Genomic DNA, 26,089 nt, shown 5'->3' with positions numbered 1-26,089 from the left:
GAGCTTCTAGTATCGGCACAAAACTGGCACAATTACAACTGCTCATCCAGCATCAGTATTTAACTCATTTGATTACAGCACTTGTGCAAGGATGGATCTTGATTGCTATCTGCTCTGAACAGGAAGCACTGCATACTGGAAACTGCAGTCCCCACTGGTCACATCTAGTATTAAAAAAGTAGGTGACAATGATATCCCATTTTATGCAAATTAGAGCCCTCAGATTCCTGGCACATAGTAAGGGTTCCCAGACAGACAAAGTCTGAAGGTTTCCCAAAGAAAAAAAGTGACCAATGAACTAATTTTTGAAAAGGTGGCAATATACTCCAGAACAGTATCAGGTCTCTAACAGAAATAAATAAATAAATAAATAAAAACCAAGAATTAAAGCAGAAATGTGTTCTAAATTAGGACATTAGTAATTAGGTCAGGCTAATACCAAAAAAATTATCATGCAAAACATTATGAAGAGGTCAGCAAGGCCTCTAGGGGCTGCAGAAGACACTTGAATGGCAGAAAGTTAGCTAACAGTAATTAGTGATTATGAACAAGAAGTTTCTTCCAGATTGACCCACTTACAATAAATAGAAATTCTTTAAAAAGATATGCATAAATTCAATGCATGCAAGCCTGAATTTGACAGAAAAGATTCTTAAAGCATTTTATGCACAGAAACAATGAAGGTGGCAAGTAACTTCACATCTAATGACTAAGCTGTAGAGCTCATTTAATTTGTGCAACAGATTAAAGCCTTGCTCTTAGGATTCATAAAGAACTCCTTGACTGTGAAAAGACAGAATTTATAAATGCTTTAAGTGATCACATTATTTAGTAAAGAAAAACATCAGAACACCATGTCAAGCGAGACACACTTCAGAATAACTGCAGTTTCCCTGAGGAGTGAAAGAAACAAGGAGGTTGGACTAGATGATCTCCAGAGGTCCCCTCTAACCTTACTGATTCTATGATACGGATATTGAAAGAAACTACAGAGAAGCCATATTTTTCCATCAGACTTGACATGTAAACATAAAAAAAACACACTTGATAATCTTCAGGAGATCATCTCAGCAAGATTAAGTATCCGATTACATAACCAATAATAATAAAAAGAAAAAACACACATACACACACACAAACTTCCTGTCTCTGATTTGCCCCAACCTCCAACATTAGCCAAACACAGTCATTTCAAAAGACTTCTCACACTCCCTCTGAACTTGCAAATTTTGATTCAGTCCTTCAATAATCTCTTTCAACATACATGAATAATTCTCTATTTTTATCTTGGTCTGCATTGTCCAGCCCTTGCAACAACCTTGAAAAGCCATTCACCTATTTCCCTAATGCTTGTGACTAATTTCATTCTATTTTCTAATCCGCAAATGCTTTTCCTGAGACAGTCCATATGGTCACTGTTTTACCATGCTGTCTGTCCTACCGGGTCAGGCCAACAGTCCATCTAGCCCAGTATTCTCTGACAGATGTGATATAAAAATACTATTTAGAGAATAGTATTTATGGATGCAAAACATTTGCAATAATTTCTTTTTCCGTGTTAGAAAATACCAAATTTATCAAATATTGCATTATTAAGACATGTCATATGTACATGGCTGGTTCTATCTCGCCAATGCTTCTGGAAAACACAGTCTACACAGTTCAGAAACTATTCACAGACACTTTGAAGCTCAGATTGGTCATGAAAGGCTACAAAAATTGGCCAGAGGAAAATAAGAACTGACTTTTTTCCTGAAAAAAAATTATAGGGTGGCCTTAATATTGTATCATACCACAATTTTTTGAGTTGCAGTCACAGATGTGAGTCAATACCACAACCACAGTGCAAATTCAGCTCTTCAGAGTTTAGACAGTTTTCTTCTAAATGCCATAGCTTTGTCATGTCAATCATCAGCATGCCTGATTTAAGTTTATCACATCTACATCAAGATTATCTCATTCATTACATGCTATGAATTTCTCACCTCACCATGACCAGATAGGAAAAGTTCTCTACATTCCTATACTTATCATGCAAGGTGATATTTCCACTAACTGCAAAGTGAGCAAAGTCTTATCAGTACCTGAAAAAAAACAAACTGTACAAATCACTTCAATAACAAGAGTATCCAAAACTATTTAGAAACATTTTAAAGGAGGATTACAAACCTTTTTTATTTTATTTTATTTTAAGTGAAGGATAGGCGAATTTTATCACTCAACAATTCTGAGCTAGTTAAAAGTTTGGTTAAAAACATCTCTTGCTCTCATTTACTCAGCAAGACTTACCAAAAAAATCACATTACTTATTGACGTTCCAAAGCATAAAGATGACTTGAAATTAAGGAGTCTGAACTCATTAATCAAACTGGGCACAAGCCTCCCAACACGAAAGAAACAGCAAGAAGGAAGTTTGCATCTTGTTTATTTTAATCAAAAGGAATTGAGATGGATCTGGGAGCAGAGTTTTTTTGCTGCATTCTACTCACTGACCCCCCCACACACCCCCCAGAAAAAAAAAGGGGGGGGAGGGGGAAAGGAAAAGAAGAAAAAAAAAAGCATGATCACTAAGACAGCTCACTGTTTCACAGTTCAATTTACTATGTTGGGTTTTGGAAGTTTTTTTGTTTGTTTGTTTTATAAAAGAATTACAGGCTTGGTCCAGCTGAAGCCACAGAGTTATCATCTACATCCTATCACCTAACCTACAAATGGACAGAAGTGACTGAACTAGGATAACTGTAGCCAGAGGTGTACTCACTGAGAACCTAGGAAAGACTGCATGGATTCACTAATGTACAACATGCAGTGCTGCTCTAGAAGCTATTTGGTAACTCTTAGTTGTCAGTGTTGATAAGGTTAGATAGAAAATAAATCTGAACATTTTATAAAAATGCACACTAAGACAAAACAATGCACTGTTATGAAAACATTTATGATGCATTTTCAACAACTGTAATAAATCTATTTAATTCTGTCAGCATTAGCTGAGGCATTTATCCACACAGTGCATACAAAAAGAAGTCTCAATGACCAAAGAAAGGAAAAAAAGGAGAACTTTTACTACACAAAATCCATTATATTAGCATCTCAGAAGCACTCATAGCAAATTAAAAACCTGCTGCATCAGCAGGTGATGTCATCAACTTTCAATATGAATAATGATAAACACTGAGATTATGGGGGAGAAAATCAAAATGGAGAAATGAGAAGAACAGCAGAAAGTCCATCAGCATCAGGCAAATAACTGGAAATTCAGTCACTTATATTTGTTCTATAAAAACAAATGGGGAAGAAGGTTTCTTTAAAGATAAGAGGAAAGTCACTGGTAAAAAATAAAAGTATTTGTCAAGTGGATATTTGCTTGTGGTTTTAGTCTGCAGTCTGGCAGAAGTGAGAGGGAGGTGACAAATGAAGATTTTAAAGTAATTTTATTTTTTCCTCCTCAGATCCCATTATTTTTTCTCATAAGGTGATAAAAACTAAGATATTTCTCATTTGTACTTTGTCACTACAGGAATCTTGGTGAAGACCTCATAATCCATGAACAGAATCAGAAGCAATGAAGAGATATGATAGTTGAACAGTCATCTGCTTGTAACAGCAGAATTTTGCCACAATATCTATTTCTCACCATAACCCTAGCCCAACGTAGTAACCCCTACATATAGTGTTCATTATGAACAAAACACTGATCCACAAGAGCCCTTTACATACAAAAGGCAAGAATATCAGTGACTTAAGTTTTATACATAAATTGGAAATTTGCAATAACTTGGAAACACCACAACATTGACATGTGATACAAGAAAGCCCATTTAGAAGAGAGCAGACCAGGAGCTCTGTCTAGAACTTCAATCTAGCAAAAATTTTAAAAGGTCTCCAAAAAGTAGCACCCTAGACTGTACAGCCTTCAGAACAGAATTAGAAACAATTCTCTGCACATGAAAACTTCATATCCTAAAGATTTTTGAAACCAATAGTACAGAACTGGGATGGGTTTTTTTGTACATTTCTTTTAAACATTTTGCCTATTCCTGATTTCTATAACTTTTTTGAGAAAGTTTCTAGATTAGCAGGAGGTCAACTTGTCTTTCTACTTTACTGCAAGACAAACAGCTATTTTAAGTTAGAATAGAAAAAAATTATTTACAAGAGATCTGTTACTATCATCTTTTCCTACCAAGTTTTTTTTTTTATTATTATTATTATTTTAGTAAGCTCTAATGAAATAAAGAAGAAAGAAAAGCAGATGTGAGGCCAAAAACAGAAGATCTCCCTGACTAAGGAGGAAATTTATTGACTTATTGCTGCCCAAGGTCAATTAAAAATGTAATTCACATCGCCTCTTCAGCGTCAGAAAAATAGTAGGATGGACAAATGCTTGAACAAGAATGACATTTTCCAAGTTTATCACAGAATAAACTTTCTCATAGCCAGCATTCTCCTCCTCAATTTTAAGAGCTGAGGAAATACATAAGGCTAGTCCCATGTGGGCTGGAAAACTAGGTTCTCAGAGAATACTGGCCAAAACAAGGCAGCAAAAATTGAGTATTTCTAAGAGTAACTTTCCTAGCAACAATAAAATGAGACTATTAATTTTCAATGCATGATACAAGCATGCTCACTAAGCATGTTGCTACATTGCTGAACAGAGGAAATGTTACAGTTGTTTCTCAGCTCCCTGAGATCCAACACTTTTTGAGTAAATACTTTACTTGGTGCAGCAAGCAAGACAGAGCTTAAATTTCTTTAATAAACTGCAGGTCAATTACTGCACGCACACGCTACACTTTAGATCTTTGACCTTTTGAGTCTTTCATACATATACATACATATATATATATACACACACGTGTATATACATATATATATTTGTATATATTATATATAAAGCATAGTCACCTCTTAAATCTTTAAAGATGAGGAACATCAAGGCTGCACCTTTGTTTTTGATGTAGTCGAGAGAAACCCAAGAAATTCACCATAACCCGCACGTGCTAGAGCAAGTTTGAAAAGCATAAGACCAGCGTGTTTGCTCAAAAAGTAAAAATTAGGTCAGTCAACTACCTTTTCCAAAATGAAACTTTTCATCTTAGTATGGTTTTGCTATGACAATTAAGTATGTAACAATGCCTTTCTAAACACATCCTGCCCAACCTACTATCCACTCCAGCTCACTTTACTAATGCCCCCCCCAAAACCCCTCAAATACTGTATGTCTCCTTCCAAAGTACAAGAAGAAAGCTAGCTGATTTCTGTTAACACTGCTGAGCTAGTGCAGTTATGAGTCACCAAACGGAAGAAAACTCAATAGCGTGGGATATTTGGAGCTTAACTCTGCTACTAACAGCACACAGCATGATGTTCATGTGTTCAACTGAACCTGCACACACATAAATGTTATTTGCTCAGAAAGCTATTGGGAAACACACTGCTGTAAAAGCTATAGCTGAAAATTACTTTTTCATAGAAAAATTAAATCTGTACATACACAGAAAATCAAATCTGCCATTGCTAAACATCACTTCACACATGCCAAATTCTGATCAGTGAGATTTTAGAGGTATGATCTGACAAAATGGAGAGATCAAAGCTAAGTACTGAATGGAGGCAAACCCTGATGCCTGGTAGGCAACTACTGTTTTGTAGGGAGATGTTAACGCTGCAGCTCTTTACCCCTTATACTACACTCAGATTACAGAAAGTCACATTAAGAAGTCAGTTTAACAATTTTCAGAAAAAAATCACAGACAGTAGGTGTTTTCTGTAACAAAAGGTATGGGAATGCTGGCTAGTTTGGTTCTTAAGTAGTCTAGTTTCAATAAAATAAAACAAAAATCTAAAGATCTTCCTCCACCAAAGCGGTCAACAGTATTGATTTGTTTTCCTGGGACACAGGACAACAAGGCATCTACTCTTCCTGATTTTGACCAGAAACTTTCATTTCAAAGTGTCCTTACCACCAAGTTATTAGTTATTTTACAATAGCTATCCACCAACTAGTTCTATTTCAATAATATAAAGCGGTGCAGAGGCTTGAACTTTAGCCTCCTATGTCATAGGCAAGTGTGCTGGAATGGTTAGAGAATCTTCTCAGAAAGGTGTCTGTATTATTTGGATAGAAAGTGAAAACACATTTCCAAGAATTTCCACAAAGTAAGAAACTATTTTCCCTACTTCTAATGAAAAAAAGAAGCTCCAGAAACATTTATAGATCAAATTCTTTGATCCCTTTTAACCTAAAAATGAGGATTCTCTGAATCAAGCTACATTTTTGATTCCTTTCTATTCCACACATAGGCAGAAGAGAAATCACAGGATCAAGCAGCTTTTACACTTCTTACTACTTTGCTGAACTTTTTTCCACTACTACCATAAAACATAAACTCTCAAGAAAGCATGTGAGGAACAAAGTGAAAATTAATGCACTCATGAAGAACTTTTTCCTGAAAATGTCGTAAGCAGTAAACTATTTACCAGAATTTCCTTTGACTCTCCCATCCACGTATTCGAGCACCCGCTTAAGTCAAGAACAATTGTCAAGTGCACTCTCTGTAACTTAAATCATTTTCTCCTACTTGAAGCACTCATGAAACCTCTACTCTCCACTTCATTTTTGCCAGTACTACATTTCCTCTGCACTGAGGCTTTCAACCTAACAAATTACAAGTTTAAACTCTGTTAATATGAATATCTTGAAAAAAAGTGAAATTGACACTTACCATAATGAAAGAAATCAAGGTAATATCAAAAAAACATTGGACACAGCACATGCAAGTTCTAATAGTCACTAAATATTTACATGCAACCTAAGAAATATTATTAACAAAATAACAGAAATGCAAATAGTATTTAAAAATCACTATGTCTTCTGTACTGACTTTCTCATTACAAGCTTTATGCTTGTTGCACCTGCTCTCACTTCCTGGTTTGTAAGAAACCTCACTCTGTTTTAAAGTCAAAGGTACTCACTAAAAGCAAGTAGGAATGATGTGAATTCTTGATAGAATTAGAAACATTTTAAGGCCTTTAATAATAGCAGAGCATCTTTATAAACAATCTTTTCCTTGGTGCTTGGTCTGCTCCTGCATACAAACACTAATAACTAGCCTAATTTTTTCAAATGCTGCCCAAAACGTTCAAGAGCGTGTTATGTTTGTAGCCTACACAGGAGAAGTTGTGTCCTCAGTTCTTAGTAATATTTGTTATGAAGTATTAAAGTCATCTGCACAATATTCAAAAAATAGCAGCTGACTAGCTTATTAATAAAAAAGGCCATTGAAACTGAATTTTACTCTTCCCAATAAAAAAAAGTAACTAAAGCATTTAACTGTATTCCCCACCACCACCCCATAGTACACAGAACATGGAAGTTCAAAGCAAACAGAAAGTCAAAGTGGAGAGGCGTTTACTTTTCTAGAAGAGGGAACATCTTCATGGGAAAGGCTGTTTTATTTAAAAAAAAAAAAAAAAAAAAAAAAAAAGGCATGGATTTTGATGTCATTTTGAGTTACTAAACACTTTCTTCTGTTGAGTACATGTTGAATGTTTAAACATTATGATACATTTCTCAATTCCAGATAAAGCAACAATTTCTGAGGCAAATTAAGGTTGCTACTCTCAGAGTTGTTTTGTTAGAGTTTAAATGCGTGTAGAGAGGCTTATTTGCTTTATCTTCAGCTTTTCTGTTTGTAAGTAAAAAGAACTTGGCTGAAATCTATTGTGAAAGTGTAAACATGCAGAAAAACACAAAGACAGGAATATAACATCAAAAACCACAGGATTCTTCTGCACACACAGGCTATTACCTCGTCCAAAAAGGCAATCAACTTACCAGATTAAATACAGTTTCGACTATGTCTCTGTTGGATACTTCACCAACTTCCACCAGTCCTGTCAGCACAGCAAATTTCATCCTGATGCCTCGAATAGGTATTCCTGGATTCAAGGGTTGCAACACACCTCCCCCTTCCGCAGCATTTCCTTCTTTTCCCGCTCCTCCTCCACTACCACCTCCTCCTCCATCATCACCTGTTGGCTGAACAACTTGTTTGTCTTCACTCGCCATGGCTAGTTCACTTCAGGTTACAACTTGAAACGCCAAAGGCACGGTCGCCGCTCCAGGAAGAAGGAACAACTTCGGCTCAAGGAACGGTAGCCCGCAGCCCACTCCTCCCCTTCAGCTCCAGCTCATGAACCCCCGTCGGACGGGCGCCGGAGGAAGGGCGGGCGCGTCCTCCAAGTCCCAGCTCTTTCCTCAGCAGGAGGCGTCTGTCAGCAGCTCTCTGCCCTGAGGCAGGTATTTACAGCCCTGAAGGACAACCCCAGATATTTTTGAAGTCGCTGAGAGCCAGGCACTCCGCACAAGCCCGAGGGTCCCACCTCCCCCGGCCGCCTCCCCGCCCCGAGAAGGGTGGCAGCGGTAGCCCGCAGAAGCTCTCACTCCCCGCTACCCCGCTGCACAGTGCGAGCTGCCTTCTTGAAGAGGTTTTTTTTAAGGGAAGGCGCTCCTCCTTCCCTTCTCTGTTTCTCCAGCGTCCCCAGCTCTTGCCCGCGTACCTCAGCCACCACCCCCAGCCGCGCGGCGCGGACAGGTGCAACGACAGGCCGCCCGCGAAGGAAGTTGCGCTCCCCGCGCTCACCCCGCTCGCCGCGCCGCGCCGCCGAGGGGCACGGACTGCCGTGACGCCCAGCTCCACGGCCGGGAGGCGGCAGCGGCTCTGCCCCTCTCACCGTCGGCGCCCCGCTCGCTCGCCTGCTGCTGCGCAAGGGCGGGTGGAGGAACACCGGCCACTCCTCTCCCGGGAAGAGCCTGAAGTTTCAGCCGCTGCCGCCTCACGCCGCAGGCTCCCTCAGCCCCATCTCTTCCTGCCGACGCTGCCGCTCGCTGCCGCCATGACAGCGCTGAGCCCCCGGAGCGCCGCCGGGCGAGGAGCCGTGCGCCTGCGCGGCCCGGCGCGGGCGGGGCGGGCCCACGGCGCGCGGGGCGGGCGCCGCCGCTCGCGCACGCCCAGGTGCGCCCAGGTGCGCCAGGTGAGCGGCGCGCACCCGTCCCACGCCCCGCCCCGCGCCCCCGGGCCTTTGGCAGAGGCTTGCACCTGCGGGGCCTGCGTGAGGGCGTTGCTCAACTGTCGTCAGGCAAGAGTAAAAGGACAGGAGGAGACCGAGGACGCAGGGACCGGTCCCGACCTACCCTCGAGGGCTTGGTGTGCCGGTTCCTGGCCGAGGTGCTGTGCAGAGTCGGCTCCCGAAGGGTTTGGGAGTCCTTTATGCATCGGCAGGCTACATGACAGGGAAGGCGTGGGTGCCGTGTATAAGTGTGCTGATTCAGACGGCAAGAAGAACGTACTTTTTGTAGCCCTACGCATTTCCTCTTGTTTCTGGCTCTGCTGCCTTTTCTGTGCTTCACAAGGTGCTTCAGGCCTTCTCAACCCTTCCCTCTGCCCTTCCTCCTCAGGGTCAATGAGGTAGCAAGCCCACAACGAGCTATTTGGCTTCAATGAAGTTATTCATGTTTCTGAATCTGATACCCATGCAGATCAGGCTGGTCCTAATCTCATATACAAAAACTTTCCCAAAACTTTCTCTCTGCTAGACTGATCTACAACTGTTTGTAGTTTAGCAATACAGAAGCAATTTTTTGAAAAAAAGAAACCATACTATCCTACCGCCCCAGGCAAAGTGCAGAACCAGCGTGCGAGAAGGAAGCCAGCTGTGCTCACGGCCCAAAACCGAAGGAAAACCACAAGCAGGCACAGCAGACCAGGTAGCACATTTACGGCGGGAGCATGGCGGGGGAAGATTTAATGACATGTGGGTCAGCTGCGTCTGCTACAGCTCCAGCTCCCGGTGCTGGCTGAGAGGAGACCGAGGCGGCGGCGCGGAGCGGCATCGCTTCCCCGCGGCTCCCGGGCCGCCCCCACCGGGGCGGGGCAGCGCGGGGCCGGGGCCGAGCGGTCTGCCCGCCCTGATCTCCCGCCTGGGCGGGCGGCGTCCTCCCTCCTCCGGCTGCTCTCCCGGGAGTGCCAATATAGGTCGCGTGAGGCGCAATTCAGATCTGACGAGTTCAGATAAAACAGGTGAGGGGATGAGGAAAGAAGGAAGCGCGCTCTCTTCTTTCAGGTTAAAAACCTTAGAGAATACGTTGACTGTTCCGGGCTTGCGTAGGAAGCAGCTCGTTTTACAGACGGGCTTGTGGTTTCACCAGGGTTTGCCCCAAAGGACGTGTTTCGCGGGCTGCGCTGCCAGATGAGACCTGCTCGTTGATCGCAGTGCGTTTTGGGGAGAATTCCTCTCAGCAACGTTATTTCCCGGCGGGACGACGGGGTGCTGCCGGGGGCTCCTGTCACAGCTCCGCAGCCGGGGCCTGCCGCAGCCCCCTTTGCTTGGCCTCCCTACCTGCCCTCCGCTGAAAAAGCGCCCTCTCGCTCCCTCTAAAAGTTTGAAAAATAAAAGCGGCGCGCCTCAGCGCAGAGCGCTGGGAGCGGGGCCGCGGCCCCACAGCGCGGGCGGGGGCGGTTTCCCGCCGACGGCTCGCGGCGACCGTTAGTGGGTCAGAGGTGGCCGTTACGGCGCGGGCTGACCAACGGTCGGCCGCGAGGAGGGAGGGAGGGAGGGAGCCGGCCTGGCCGGTGGAGCGGCCTGAGCCTTGGATTACCTTCACCGCCGTGAGCGCCTCGGCTGCCGGGTTTATGCCCTGACTGAAATGCGGCGCCGAGGCAGCCGTGCGCCCTCGTGGGCTTGTTTCCGTCCTTGACTCAGCATCGCTGCTGATTCATCAGCCATTCCCGTAGCACCTGTTCTTCTTCCCCCTTCTTTTCTTTTCCCTCCATCCTGGTTCTGCCTGGACCTGCCGTTAAGATTCACTAGAATTACCCAACAAATTGCAACCGAAAATAACATGGATGCACACAACAAAATAGCGTCACACTTTCATACATAGGGGTCAACCTCTCAGTGCAGTAACTGTATGTGCTATTACACGCTTACGTTTGCACATGCAGCTACCCTGGCTGTATGTGCAAACTATTAGCTAAGTATCCAATTAGCAATCTACCCCTAAGATTGCAGATCCTGTTTTGTGCAGTTGCAAAGCACAAAGACTGGTGCCCTTTCAGTGTTTCCTTGTAGGATGACTCAGGCTACAGATACACGTGTTTACATGCACATTGCCTCAGATTTAATGAACTTTTTGTCTGGCCTGTTAATAAAGCTGTTTGCCTGATATTTATCTGAAAATCTGGTAATAAAGAACCAAGAGGGTCTGCTCCTTTGAACTCTTCATTCAAATAGTCTTTAACTATGCCATTTCAATGAGACTGCTTGTCTGAATGAGGATCATACATCCCACTAAGGATTGCAGGATCTGGTACCAGCTGTTTAACAGACAGGCAAATGCATTTCCAGATGATTGGATTACAGACAAAAACCAGTCATCATGCACATCGTAATTATGTTCTGTGAGGTTTTTTCAAGTGGTGTAGTTGCAACTTCTTCATAATTCACTGCAATGCTCAATGAAAGATTCTTCAGTGATTTCAGTCATTTTTCTTTTCTCCACCCTGATTTTTATATTTGTATTTTTGGGAGGAGACAGAAAGAAGATTTACTTCTCCCAGTAATTCTGTTAACTCAAAGACTGTCAGTATAATCTGTTTCAGGGTTTTACTCTGATGTCTGTTCTTGTCTCTGAGAATCTTTCATGTAAAACCTAACAGAACAGTGAAGTCTTAGGTAGACTTCGTGCAGTAACTGTCAGCTCCTTTTTAAGTTAGTCCAGGGATAGTAATTTTATAGTTTGTTTGCAATTTTGCTCAAGTGCTTTAAGAATTCATTTTGTTTTCTTCAGTTATTTGCTGCTTATGTGTCATGTATGAGAATTCTCATTCTTCTGGTAAAAAACCTGTAACAAAGAAGAAGGTTTTGCAGGAGAATGTAGATTCGCTTAATCCTCTCTAGAAATATGGTTAAAATTAAAGCAAAATAGTTCTTGTAGGAAAACAATTATCTTGTGCTTTCCCATCTATGCGTTCTTTTCTTTTCTTCTAAATCCACCTGTTGTTGTAAGCTCTTCAGGAGAAAAATGTCCCTTTGTTATGTGTGTGTGTGTGGTGGATTATACTGAGGCCCTGATAACTCTACAGCAACATTGCTGTACAAATAACAAGTAGTAATTCTCCTGTGTCAGAAGAATGTCTATGTATAAATACAACTGTTGCTGCTTATTTGCCCTTTTTTTTTTTTTTTTTTTTTTTTTTTTACTGTTGACTACTAATACAGTCTTTATAGATGTATTTCTCTTTGGAAGACAAGTTTCCAGTTTTGTTATATGATGACTTTCTGGTTACATCTTTCCTTTCTGGTGCCTCACTTTAAATTTTAATTGTACATATTATTTAAACTTTTACTAGCTGAGCAAATTACAAACCAAGTGGTTTGTTTTAATGTGTGTGTATAAAACTAGAGTGACATGAATGAATTTACAGGCTGGATATTTCAGACATCTTGAAAAAATAAATTTACCTGTAACTTCAGGAAGAATTTTCCTGACAGGGTAAATAAGACAACAAAATTTTAAAAGTTACTGATCACACGTTTGCTTCTGTCCCTATTCTCACTAGTTGTATTAAGGGAGCTATGCTGCTTCTGCTCTGGCAGTAAGCAGTCTGACAACAAATTTTTAGTGAATCTGCAACCAGGAAATGATTTGCTACAGAGCTAGTTAGATCGTATCTCCTGCTTCTTCCCACTAGATACAACTAAATATACATATCTGGTAAAATAACTCTAGTTATTAGACTACATTGGCCTTTCTGCCCATCCATATTTACCTGTAACAAACCATGGATACCCCTATGTAAATAAATAGTGTTATAGCTGGCATCATGTTCACAAATAACTTTTCTAGAATGCTGTAAGCAATGGTTAAAATCTCAGTTTGGACAGGAAATAACAATACCACATTTATGAATGTGACCGCCAGCACCTTTGTTAAAGACTCTTTAAGCAAAGTTTAAGTGTGCTTTAAATGCTAGTTCACCAAACAAAAAATAAATTTGGTGTATTTCTTACAAGTACCAGAGGTACTTATAAATATTGTATATTTTTGCTTTCTAATTAGATGTGATTTTTATTCACAAGGTATTTCAGCAACATGACAGCACCAAAGATTTCCAAAGGAAGGATCATTTCAGAGATATAGGCATGACTTGCAGATAGATAGGTATGTGTATGAAAATATATATATATACATTTTAAGACTTCACAAATGTCCTTCATAACATCCTCCATGATATAAGAAGCTGGCAATTGTTTCATTCCATGGAGGGAAAGGGAATAAATCTTCAGACCTGCCTATGAATATCTGTGTTCTGAAAATCTGACTCCAAAAAGGCCAACAGGTGTTTTGTCTAGGTAGTAAGAATTACACCATACTCCTGATATTGCACCATATGTGGGATATAACTGTTTAAATATAACATCTCCTTGTGTTGACAGAAAGAAGTACAGCCAAAAACCCCCAATTTTTCCTGAAAATGGCTTTCTAAAGTGAAGTGCAATATTCCTTATAAACATGCTAAAGGCTTTAATTATTATTATTCTAAATTGATATTATTAAATAATATTTTAATTTGTCTGCAGTCTAATTTGGAAAAGCTGTATTTTAGTTTGTGTGTATTTTGGTATCAAGCTTCCCATGTTTTCTGTGCAGAATCTATAGAATGTATATCAAGACTAGAATATTGCATAGCTGCTTTCCTATTTGAAATTCCAAGAATGAAGAAAGGAGTAAGTTTCCTTTTTATCTTTCTTTCCCTGTCTCCCTTAGTTACATACATGCATTATTAGGAAGAGATGATAATCTCTAATTCAAGACGCAAACATCTGCAGTTTCTTCCACAGTATTTGAAGAGCTTTTAGAACTGTAATGCTGACACTTTTACTCTCTACGAAGCTACAGTGAGACTGTATGGTTATATACATGCTGTATAATCTTGACATTTTAATCTTAGAATTCCTTGATGTCATCATTTCATATACATGTTTTGGATTTCTCACATCTATTGCTTGAGCTTCCCTGCTTTTCTATGAGTAATCTGTAGTTTTCTAAAGCATTGTCTGCCCTATTATAAGTAAGATATGTCATAATCTTTATTTGAGCCTTTAAACTGGCTAAGTATGTATTTTCACATGTCAGCTTTACCCGCCTGCTTTTAAATATCCCCTGCCTCCACTGTTGGCTTGTACCTTTGAACTCTTCATCAGCAGTTAAATGTGGGTTTGCTATCTACTACCAAGCATTAGCAGAGTGAAATAACATTCAGAACATTTTCTGTACCTAGTGACTTAAAGTATGAATTCTGTTTAGGGTCTCTCCTGTTTTCTGTTTAGAATACAACATTTGTTGTTAATCTTTTTCTGTTTTCTTCTTTGTTTTAATGTCACATTAGAAACAAAAAATGAAATAAAATGAATTGCTAAAATCCAGCCTAATGAATTTAACATGTTTTCATCTAAACTGCCTACTCCAGTAGCGAGCAAATCTAGCTTACCAGGGAGGACAGTAGTGTCATCTTGAATCCTGTCAGATTTTCATATATTTTCTTAGAGATAGATAAATACTTCTTGACTAGCCTTGATTGCTAAAGGCAGTGGGGTATGTGCATCAGTCAAGGCAGGGAATATTCAGCAGGTTACTAGTTTAGGGTTCCAAAGGCAATTGTTTTAGTTTGATTTTTCAGGCGGATGAAACCAACATTAAATTCTCCAGGTGATCTGTTCTCCATTTAACCATGTTTTATGGACAAGCAACCATGGTGATTACCCCAAACCTGCCACCATAGGCCACATCAGGTAGAAGTTATTTAAAATACCACTGAGAACTGGGATCAGACACCATCTTAATCCTTTGTCCTGGGTTCCTCTGGCCTGGTTACAAATCTAACACTTGTTCTGCCTTCCATAATCAGGTTAGAAGTACTGAGTTAAAGAAATACAACATGATAAAAAGTTTTCTCTGAAACTTAACACCTCAAAAGAATACCATAAAGCATGGATTAAAAATTAATTTAAATCATGAATTGGAAATGTACTTGATAAGATTTTGTTGAAAGTACCCATAAAATCTCTGAATTCAATTTTAAGAAAGATATACCTTCCACAAATTTTTCAAGTAACCCTTTAAAGTACTATATAGTGTGTGCTGATTTAGAAGTTCTGTTCAAATCTTCTGATCCCTCTACTCAGCCCTGATGAGGCCACATCTGGAGTACTGGGTCCAGTTCTGGGCTCCCCAGGACAAGATAGACATGGACATAATGGAGAGAGTCCATTAAAGGGTCACACAGGTGATGAAGGACAGGAGCATCTGTCATACAAGGAGAGGCTGAGAGACCTGGAACTGTTTAGCCTGGAGAGGAGAAGGCTTGGGGGGATTCTTATCAATGGTCTTATAAATACTTGCTGGGGAGAGTAAAGAAGATGGAGACAGATTCTGCTCCTTGGTGCCAAGTGAAAGGACAAGAGACAATGTACACAAACTGAAATACAGTAAATTCTATGTTTTTGTTTTTTTGTTTTGTTTTCTTTTTAACTCTAAGGGTCATCCAACATGAGAGCAGGTTGTCCAGAGAGGTTGTGGTCTCCATCCTCCTCAGAGATAATCAAAACATGACTGGACACAGTGTTCCAGATGGTCTCCAGAGGTCCCTTTTGACCTCAACTGTTCTGTGATTCATTAATTCTTTGATTGCTTGTTAATGTTTGGAAGAGTCTTCCATGAATGTGAATGCTCTCATACTAGAATTGAGGTCTCATCTCACATATTACAAAATTTTTGTCTGTAATATTGACCAAGTTGCAGTCTGACATTCTCCCAATAATTTTATGAGAGAGAGATAACAAAGGGCTGTACAGGCAAGTTGATATAAGGGAAAACAATGTAGAAAACATTGATCCTTCACATAGTTCTCAGTACATTCCATGAACCTTTTCTGAGATAACTCGGGTTACTTAATTTTGGAGTGAGTTTTAAGGTCCTTAACTTAGTTACCAGGATAAATTCAATCCTTAAATGTGCATAAAGGAAGTTCTCAGTAAAACCAGTGTTGTCCATGGACAGATACTCATCCTTAAATAGCGTATTTCCACAAACAGAATCTCAAGCTACTCAGCATAGAGAATCTAATTTCCATTCAGTGGTGTATGAAACAAGACAGACTCTGATCCAGCTTTGTTGGAGTTAGCTACCACCGCAGTGAAGAGGTTCCCCCCTCCAGTTACCTGCTTTATCATTTTGACAAGCATGACCGCTGTAAAGCAAGAACGGCAAAATGGCTGACATGTCCCAATTTACTAACTTGATATCCCAAGCAGTGAGATATACAGCTAAGGAATAGACCCACTAGGCTGTGGGTTTTGCTGCATTTGTTGCATGAAGGATAACTTTTGGCAACTGGAGTCAGTAACCTTTTTTGTTGCTGCATGCAAATCTGGCTGGGCTGATCAGATCCCTTAGATTAAACAAGGATTTATTCCATGAGAAAGCAAGTGTTCCAAATATTCTGTAGCTCATAGCTTCCTTCTGCTTATGCCATCCAACTAAATTGATGCGTTCAGTTTTCTTGGGGGTTTAGAGGCCTCAGTACCTCCAGCAATGTTAGGAAAAGTGTGGGATTAAGTAGATTTAAGCTATAGAATAGTTTCTCTGCCTTTAAGAAAAAAGAGGGGAAAAAATACATCATTTATGAAAAAACGCTTCCTAATCTTAAGCGTTAAGAGCTGCTTCTAAAATCCTTGGCTAAAAATTAAAATCCAAATAAAAAAGCTGCTTATCAATACTGTTGACCTCAAGTATGAGAGGTCCTCTCTGTTTTTAAAGAGAGCAATATAATCTTGAAATAAAGGTGAGCTTTGCCTAATGTGTTGTATGGTATTCATTTTGGATGGTATTAATTTTGCTAAATTTTATATGTAGTATGTTTTCATAATGTGAAATTTTATAATTTTATAATGTAATTTTTAAAAAGCATGTGGTATATATTTATTCAGTTTTGTTTAGAAGAGTAATTGGTATCTCTTTTCATTTTTCTGCATTGCATGTGTTCATGATTGGTGGATTGCAGCTATCTGTGTTTAAATAGCACTGAATAAATGAATATTTAATGAGCCTCATCTTGGTGACATTAGAAAATAAATTTCCATTCTCTCAGGAAATTATGCCGATGGTGAGCTAAAGAAGCTGCTTTAGCTCATTTCTTCTGTTCCTTTATCTTAGAAAAGATCCTGAAAGTGTCGGTAAGGAATTACAAGATCCAAGCTATGTCAGGAAATACCTCATCTCCATAAAAGGAAAGAAAATACAAACTTTTACCAAAGTAAATTCTGAATAAACTTATGAAACAACTCATTGTGCCTTTCACTGTTTTAATGACCTTTCTTTACCTTTCCTCTTGAGTTAAACACTCTTAGTTTGTTAGCATTTTTCCACTCTCTCCCTTGTACTAAAGATGCCTGTGCTATTGTGAGAAATATTTAGAGAAATAAGAAATATTTACTTTGTTTTCTACTTTGGTAGTAGGCTTTATGTTTTATCAGTTTGGGCAAAATAGAGACATAAGACATGATCACAGAGAAAATACTACAAATCATGTTTCTTCACTAAGGCCCTATTCACTGAAACCTGAAATTAAATGACGTATTCATCATAACTATATGCTTGAACAGTCTGCTGGCTGGAGGTGGCCTTGAGAATGCGCTTCAGCATCTTCTATGCTTGACTGGAACTATTCTGTTAGCTTCTGGAAGCAGATGTTCCCAGTCAGGCTGCTGCTCTGTCCTCTCATTTCATTACACTGGCTTGCATTGCACAATGTGACTTCTTAGGTACTGTTAAAACTGTCCAGCCAACCCTTGCTTTGCTGTTTGAAAGGCAAGAACAGAACATGGAAAGTCAAAAAGAAGGAAAACATAGAAATAGCTCCTTACTAGAGTTTTGAGAGGAATTACAAGCAGTTTTCTGCACAAAACTCTAGTATGATCTCAAAGGACTCTTTGAAATCCTCTACAAATCACATTTCAGAGGAGTTGGATAAAGATCTGTGAGATAAGTGCAGTTACAGGCCTGTGGTACATAATGAAAGGGGATGAGTGACAAAATTAAACTTCGTTAATGATCACTGTGGAAACAGCTCACTATTGTTATGAATTGTGATGCTGCAGTCATTCAGCTCTGTTGTATGGTTACAAGTACAAAGATTAGAGTTGCTCCTTATACATAAGCTGTATAATCTCCATCTGGCTTTTAGTACTTCCCTGGATAGCCTCACTCTGAAGTAAAAACCATCGGAAGAGAACAGAAAAACCTGAGGATTTGAGGTTAGTCACAGAAACTAATGACTACCAAAAAAAAAAAAAAAAAAAAAAAAGAAAGAAAGAAAAGAAAAGAAAAAAGGAAAAGGAAAAGGAGGATTTTCTCTGATAATTCATGTTATATTTGTTATTCTTCTTTTTAAACAAATTTTGTATATTTTTGGAACATTGTATTAATTTTGGCCTAGTTGAACTTTTATATATATTTCACTCTGTTACACATATTTTTTATCATTTTGTTTTCTTTTCAATATAGCTCCCTCTGAAGAAACATTTGTACAGGATTCAGAGGGAAGAGGTTCTGTTGGAGTGGAGAAAACTTAGTAATGCTGTGTGTAGGAAGATGAGCAGGAAAAGGAAGTGACACTGGAAGGAAGGAGAGAGACTATCAAAATGGTGAGGTGAAGGAAAAAACAGGTGAGAGAACAGCAAAAAGTAAGAGGAATGTGGACTAAGAGACTGTTTTAAAAGAGGGATCAATGGCGAAGAGAAAGTGCACAGCAAGACAATCCATACAGAGCAATAAAGAATCGTGAGAATCAGTTTTAGGAATGGGAATGAAAACAGAAAAGTTTAGGAGACTGCAGCACTTACCAGGCTCTTCCAAAATGCAGTGTCTTAAATCATTTGAGTATTATAATAGTCATGTGCTTGCATCTACTGAGGAACATTCTTTTACACATTTATTTACTTAAGAAATCACAATAAACTGAAGTGATTGAGGATTTTCTGAATAGATTAGCTGTGGTATTTTATTTATCAAGACACTCAGATCATTAAAACATGTATTGAAAGATGAGAGCTGGCTGCTTTGCAAGGCAGATAAGCACTGAATACAGTTGTTGATTGTTAAGCATCAGATACTGTGGAAGTCACTGTCCTTCCTGAAGATGAAAACTTTTTGCATAATCCTTTCTGTATTAGCCCCACTACATTTCAGAAACAATTTATCAGATGACTCCAGTTAGGACTAACTGAAAATGAACAAAAAAAAAAAAAAAAAAAAACCCATAACCTTCTTCCCCACTCAAAATGCTGTGAGTGTCTAGCTAACTCTGGGGAAAATAGGAGCTCTGGAGAAAATCTGGAATATATTAACTGAAAATCCTCTAAGAAGATGAGATGCTTAATGCCTGGAGCTAGCCACAGGTGGTCCTGAAGTCAAAAGCTAGGAACATACCAAAAAGACAGCTCTTTCTCTTGTGAAGAAGAAAGTCTAGACTATGATTAGGTGCAGGGTACCACAAGAACAGCCATTTACTCCACAGGCCAAGAACAAACATGTACTAACAAAGATTTCTGCGTATTTGGCAGCAAGGCAGGGCTGAATAATGGTATTTGAGGTTGGCTGTGGCATTACTTCATAGTAAAATTTTGCCTGAACTTAAGAAATGATTTGAGCAAAGGTAATTCTATACAATCTCCATGGCATTATGGCCATCTTGCCTTGGTAACACTTGACCAGATGGTAACATGTTGATAAGTAGTTCTATTGACGTTATAGCAATTAGTCTGTTGGAAATGCCAATACTGAACACAAAGGCACTCCTGGTAATTATCTAGATGAATACTAAGGGTGATGTTTGTTTTCTTTATGTTAATAAGGGGTGAATTGTGGGACAAATTGATGAAGTTGCACAGTGACTTAAATATGATGTCAGATTATCACCTCAAGCTGTTGATTATAATGTTATTAGCAAAAGCCAGAATAATAAATATCTGCAGCTCTTCCATCCACTCACTCACCTATTTAAGAGATAAGCTGATCCATTTCTGTTAAAGAGGATCAGCAACCACTCTGGAAACTATTGATTTAAATATGTACAAGTAAATGAAATTAAATTTGTGATATGCTATTGTACTTTATTCAAAAATCAGCACCATGCTAGCACCTGGAAAGCTTGCAAAAATTTTGAGCCAGACTCTAATACACTGCAGCCACATTGTCTCAATCTACTATCGCAATATATCTTCCATTATTGTTAGCTAATGCAGAGTTTCCCTTTCTGTGGAGTAAGAATATTATTCTGATCTCTAAACAGCTAGAAAGGAGCAGCTTGAGAATGACCCTATACAGCCCGCGTATGTATTCTCAGCCTTACCAGAAGGCTACATGCCAGTCGTGCAGATTAAAGCTTCTCCTCAGCACCTGTGATTCCTGCAGATGTTCTGTGTGCTACCAGAAAGTTGCAGGTATCTCTCTGGTGAACTAAAGTAAAACCAGTTACCTGGACATGCAGAAGTGCAAGGACAAAATCAAGAGCATAACAATTAGATTTCACAAATCCTTAGTGGTGTTCTGGAAAAGCCTGGGTGAACTTACTGTCCTAATAATCAACTAGGATACTTGTTATACCCTATAATTTCAATCTGGAATATAACTTTTGCAGATAGCAAAAGAGTGAGTCACTAGCAGAAAAAAATATGGTAATGTTTCTTAGCAGTCTACACCTCATCCAGTCAACAGCCAGAACATTACTAGGTGTCCTGCATATTTCTTACATGCACCTGCAATTCAAGTAGTTAAGTCTGAAATTTTAAGATATGTATGTAAAGATATTTGCATTGCAGTGGTACTACAACACCAGTAAATGCAGAAAGACTCCAGACGTTCAGAGTCTTTTCAAAACTGTTAGTCTAGTGCTTCTCATAAATGCTAAATTCACGCACTTCAAGCAAAAATATTCCTGTGAGACTTGGGTTACCAAATTCATGTCAGGAGGCTAGAGAGATACTCAGTAGGATTGTTAATCAGAGATATGCATCAGATGAAGCTGCCGTATGCTTCAGGTCATTGGCAGGTGCCAAGGTAGATGATAGCAAGATCAAAAGAGAAAGGAGACAAAAAAAAAAAGTAAGGGATTAGTGTAGAACATCTTATTTTCTTTATTTCTGGTCCATTTAGGAATGACGATTTTTCAAGTGGAAGAAGCAGCTTAGTGGGCACTCAAAATATTTACATCAGAGCTTCACAAACTGTAACACATGCCAGCATTGGCATATAGGCCATTGCCAAGTGGCACGCCATCCAGCAAAGAGGCAAGAGCTGCTACTGCCATGGTGGCTTCCAAGAGTTACTTCAGCTATTACACTTTCTCCTCAGGTTGGCCAGGTCCCCTGCAGCACACTACCAGATGTCTTTTTGTAGGTACTTACTGAGCCCTCCTCCTTCAGTTCGCACTGTGTATGTGATCCACTTCTTACCTCATATATCTGAGGCAAGATCTAGGCTAGTTCAAATTCTACACTTAGATAAGTCTGAGGTTAAATCATTAAACTCAAGTTTTTTTTTTTTTAACTATAGTTAATGTTGCACTACAATAATAATTTTTATTATTTTTAATTAAGACTCTTGCCTTTTTTCACTTTTAATTTTGTAATTGCTCTGTCAAATTCACCACTAATGGGTTCCCCTTATGATAAAAAGCTAGCTTTCTTCTACATGTTTCAATTTCTTTGTTATGTTCTTATGAGCTTGCAAATCTGTAAGCACTTTGTGCCATTTGCGACCCAATGTAGGGAGGTCATGATGTTTATAAGGAGCTGGAACTCCAAAAAATTTATTTTGTATTTTAGTTTTGATTATTGCCACTTAAGTATAATTGCAACATCCAGCCAATTAAAGGTTCAATTTCATTGGAGATTACTTTTTTTTTCAGTAAACCTTACTAATCAAAAATGTATGAGCAATTCTTTCATAAGTAAGAGAACAGTAAAATACTTGCATAAGTAGAATAAAATAAAAAATGGAGAGTGAACAACTTTCTGTTCTAACGTGGCCATCTGTCATTTATAAAGACAGCACCCCATTAACCTGTCTAATCAACTCCATTCTTTTTTCAAAGTTGGTTAAGTAAGTTTATGAGGAGACATAGATGTTCACTTGATTAAATCTGTTGTAAAACAGCCTCCCTGGTGTTCTGCTTTCTGTGCATTTACACATAGAAAGGTAATTACAAGTACACATTACTACTGTAAATTCCATGCTTGTCATATTACAGTACATGACATTTTCATTTCCTCCTGGTGAAAATGAAATCTGATATTTTCTGTTCAAGCAATAATGACCAATTAGAATTTGTTATTATTAATGTTTTTCCTAAAATGCTCCAAGTCATAAGGTGGTTTCCTCCTAAGAAGCTGAATTTATGATGTGAAAAAAAGGTTTTGACATGTTGCTAGTCCACCTTCAACCTTTGCCTCTCAAGTCTGGTTATTCCTTCAAGAAGCTAGATCTCCACGGAAAGCCCACTGTGTAGGCAAAAACATTACTGAGTTCAAGTTTAAAGTGGAGAGCTGTAATAACATTGATTCTCCTCATCAGAAATTTCTGAAGCCTACCTCGATCTTTCCTCCTTGACATTTTGCTTTTACCTCAGCGACCAGAGCTTAGTTCTGTTGCAAGTGGATGTAGCTCTGCAAAAGACAGTCAGTTAAGTGACATCAGTTTCTGATATGATTTGGGCAGAAATTTTCCATGCCTTCAGATTCTTAAAGGAATTGGAAAACTTTTTGAAACTCACTCTTTGAAGAACTGCCAAAGGAGTGAATACAAATGACTGTGCTATATTGGGAACCACAATAGGAAGGCTTTTATAATTTGTAATCACAGTTTTATGTAAGTAGATGAAATCCAAAATGTTTTAAAAGCTTTGTCAGTCACTTAGGTGAGCTTCAAATAAGTGATATTTGATAAAATTAACAATTGCCAATTTCAGCATTTGGATATTTTGTTTCAATAGAGATGTACTGCCTGATTCTCCTTCTATTTAAAGTATTTTATATGTGTCCTGAGATGTGGAGATTAAAGCATACAGAGAATTTTTTCTAGTGACTCTTTAACAGTGACTGAAAGCACTGTTATTTTTAGAGGAGTATTGACTATTGGTTTTGAGACCTTCACATTTTATGTCAAATCTCTTCCCAGTAAAACCTCTCCCCTCCACAAATACCTGGAGAGAAAGGCAACACACAAGCCAACAATGAAGAGAAGATGAAAGAAAATTCCATATCATATGTGGAGGCAGAGAAGATGAAAAAAGAGCAAATAGCTTGGAGCATGTCACAACACATCAAATCATGATGGAAGGGCAGAAGACAACTTTTGGAGTGTTCCATTTGGAAGATGGTAAAAGACCTGTTCTACTCCCACTGAAATCTGATGAAAAAAAGTTTGCAAAGAATCCATTGGGGATTATTGCAATTCAGTGAGTGACCAGCACATCTCCTGGCTAATCTCAAGGTATGGGAAATTCAAAGGCAGCTTAAACATATTCCAAAACCAAATACACATTTTGTTCCTGGATCTTTCTTGTACATTCCCTCCTCTTTCCCAGTTTTAAGTACTTGTGGCATGGTCATAGATAGAAAATGGCAAATATTTCATCATCTTTTTCTTTTCCTGTAGAAACCCGAAACTTTGAAAAATAAGGAGTAAGCTTATGCCACCCTTACTGTCTGAAAGCAACTGGATGTAATATCATGTGGCAGTTCAAGATTCTGGTGAGTATAAAGTCATAGAGAAACCTAGCATGAATGCTAACCCCATGCTGGTAATTTTAAAAAAAGGCATAGTTCTGCAGTTTGAGAACTACTTTACTGGCTCTTGCTTGAAATAAATACTTTTTCTCAGGAGTGAAGGTAGCTGGTAGTAGTAAAGAGTAGACAAAGCAGTAGTAGCCTGAAAACTCGGGACATCAGCTTGTTCAGGGAGCTAGCAGACCCAATCTCTTGGAGAGAGCTCTGAAGAGCAAAGAGGCCACAGAGAGCTGGTCAGTCTTCATGGACAACCTCCTCAAAGCACCGTCCTGAACTGCAGGAAAATGGGCAGTCATAGCAGGAAGACAGGTTGGCTGAATGGGAAACTACAGAGTGCAAATGCAAGAAGAAAGTGTATGGGTGTAGAGGTAGGGGTGAGCTCACCAGTAGGACTAGAAGTATTGTGGACATGCAGGGATAGAGATTTGTGTCATTAGGCACTGGAATAAGCTGCCCAGAAATGTTGTGGAATCCCCATCCTTGAAGATCTAAAAAACTTGACTATAGAAGACTGAGTAACCTGATCTAACTTTGAAATTAGACCTGCTTTGAGGAGGGAGTTGAGCCAGATGACTTCCAGAGGTCATTTCCAACCTAAATTACTCTGTGACACTGAATTCTCCATAGAATCACAGAGTCATATGGTTGAACCTAGACTGGTTGGTTGTTCAGGGCCCTGTCATTTGAGTCTTGACTACAGGTGCTCTACTCCCAATTTTAACTTACATTTTTTAAAACCAACCCAATTTAAATATGATCCTTGCTGCTTCATTTCTTGCAGTCTTTCTTTTCAAGTTGTCATGTGAAATCTATGCACCATCATGTGTTTTTCTTTTTTCTTAGAGGGGATGTCAGTTTTCGTAGCGGAATCTGCCTCTTCATGAGGATTTTAAAGATGTGATCAATTAACAGAAACTTATTAAATGTAAGTTCAAATTGTTTTTCTAACAAAATACAGACCAGAGACCACATTTTAGTTGTTTCTTTTTATGTTTATGGGCAGTTTATGTGTATAGGCAGTTTATAAAAGTATAATGTAGTATTTTGAAATAAGTACTTCATGATATTGCTAGAAATTGTCTCATTTTGACCGCTAAGAGTTATAAAAAAAGAAATTTATGAATATTTTCTGATATCCAGTCATAGTAAGGGAAAAAAACTTTTTTGTTAGTATAATGGAAAATACATGATATGAGAGTATCAGACCCTTCCTACAGCATTCATTGCTCTCTTATTCAACAAGTTATTATAAATGGGTCTAAGAATATTTACGGTAGGGAAATGGACCATATGACTTTGTGATGGCTCTTCCTGTACAGTATTTCTGTAATTTCTTTGTCAGGATAAAATTATTACACACCTGAGCTCAGAGTTGAGAAATCTTTCTGCATAAGCCCATGCTTATTAAAATTCACTAAGGAATCTTTATTTAGAACATCCCATTTAGCTGAAAGAGACCTAGAAAAGAAGGGTTAGACACAGTAGTAAAGTTTACATTTTCCCAGAGAGCAGCTAGACAGATTTTGATGACAATGTCATAAGCTTTATTTTTCTGAATATACTTCCAGTAGGATGGAAATTTATTAAAAAAAAATAAATATTTTATTTATCCATTGCAGAAGCATCTCTCTTTTTTCAGCCTAAGATACGTCTTATAAAGATACCAAATTAAAATGGATTTTATTTAGATGTTATTAAAATGTTATTATTTAGTTGCCTATTGCCTCACTGTCTGAATTTGTAACTAATGAGGATGGAAGTCTTGCTCAAGGAAATGAGCAAATACTAAATAAAGGATTTGGGACTCAGCTATAGGAAATAGCCGTAAGTATCCACATGTTTTTAGAGGCCTGACTCCCAGCATTACAAGACCATGAATATTGTTGGGGCCTGGATATAGTATTATTCCAGTGATAAGTCTTTTTTTCTACTTTTGGAAAAGGAATTTTCCACTAAGATTATGATTGCCAGATTTCCTGCACCATTTTCTACCCTCAAACATCTTAGAGGCTCCCATCATCTTAACACAAAGTATAAAAGGAATGATGTGGCCCTGGGACCACCTATGTGGTTGTTACTCTGACACATCAGACCACTGGTAGGCTAAAGATCACCCTTTAGAAACCCTTGTGTGAGTGAATAGCCTTGCTCCTCGCTTATTAAATTCATTTAACTAGCT

At 39.0% G+C, this 26,089-nt stretch overlaps 1 protein-coding gene and 1 long non-coding RNA gene across 2 annotated transcripts in view; one reads left to right on the top strand and one right to left on the bottom strand.

Annotated features, from left to right (window-relative positions):
* The window catches only part of LRBA (LPS responsive beige-like anchor protein), a 402,463-nt gene extending 393,573 nt beyond the window's left edge, over positions 1 to 8,890 (bottom strand). The window contains exons 1-2 of the mRNA XM_062573872.1: positions 8,646 to 8,890; positions 7,838 to 8,314 (exon numbers count right to left, since the gene is read on the bottom strand). Of these exons, the coding sequence (XP_062429856.1) occupies positions 7,838 to 8,071 (234 nt within the window). The 5' untranslated portion in view covers positions 8,072 to 8,314; positions 8,646 to 8,890. The remainder of the gene's footprint in view (positions 1 to 7,837; positions 8,315 to 8,645) is intronic.
* Positions 8,891 to 9,998: 1,108 nt separating this feature from the next.
* LOC134139725 (uncharacterized) lies at positions 9,999 to 17,346 on the top strand. The gene is made up of 3 exons (XR_009958263.1): positions 9,999 to 10,082; positions 15,603 to 15,707; positions 17,279 to 17,346. It is a non-coding gene; the product is annotated as an uncharacterized LOC134139725 (long non-coding RNA).
* The last annotated feature ends 8,743 nt before the right edge of the window (positions 17,347 to 26,089 follow it).

This window comes from Rhea pennata, chromosome 4 (assembly GCF_028389875.1).
Source record: "Rhea pennata isolate bPtePen1 chromosome 4, bPtePen1.pri, whole genome shotgun sequence".
NCBI lineage: Eukaryota > Metazoa > Chordata > Aves > Rheiformes > Rheidae > Rhea > Rhea pennata.
Note: the sequence above shows the minus strand (reverse complement) of the source record. Positions and strands in the feature narration are given on the sequence as shown.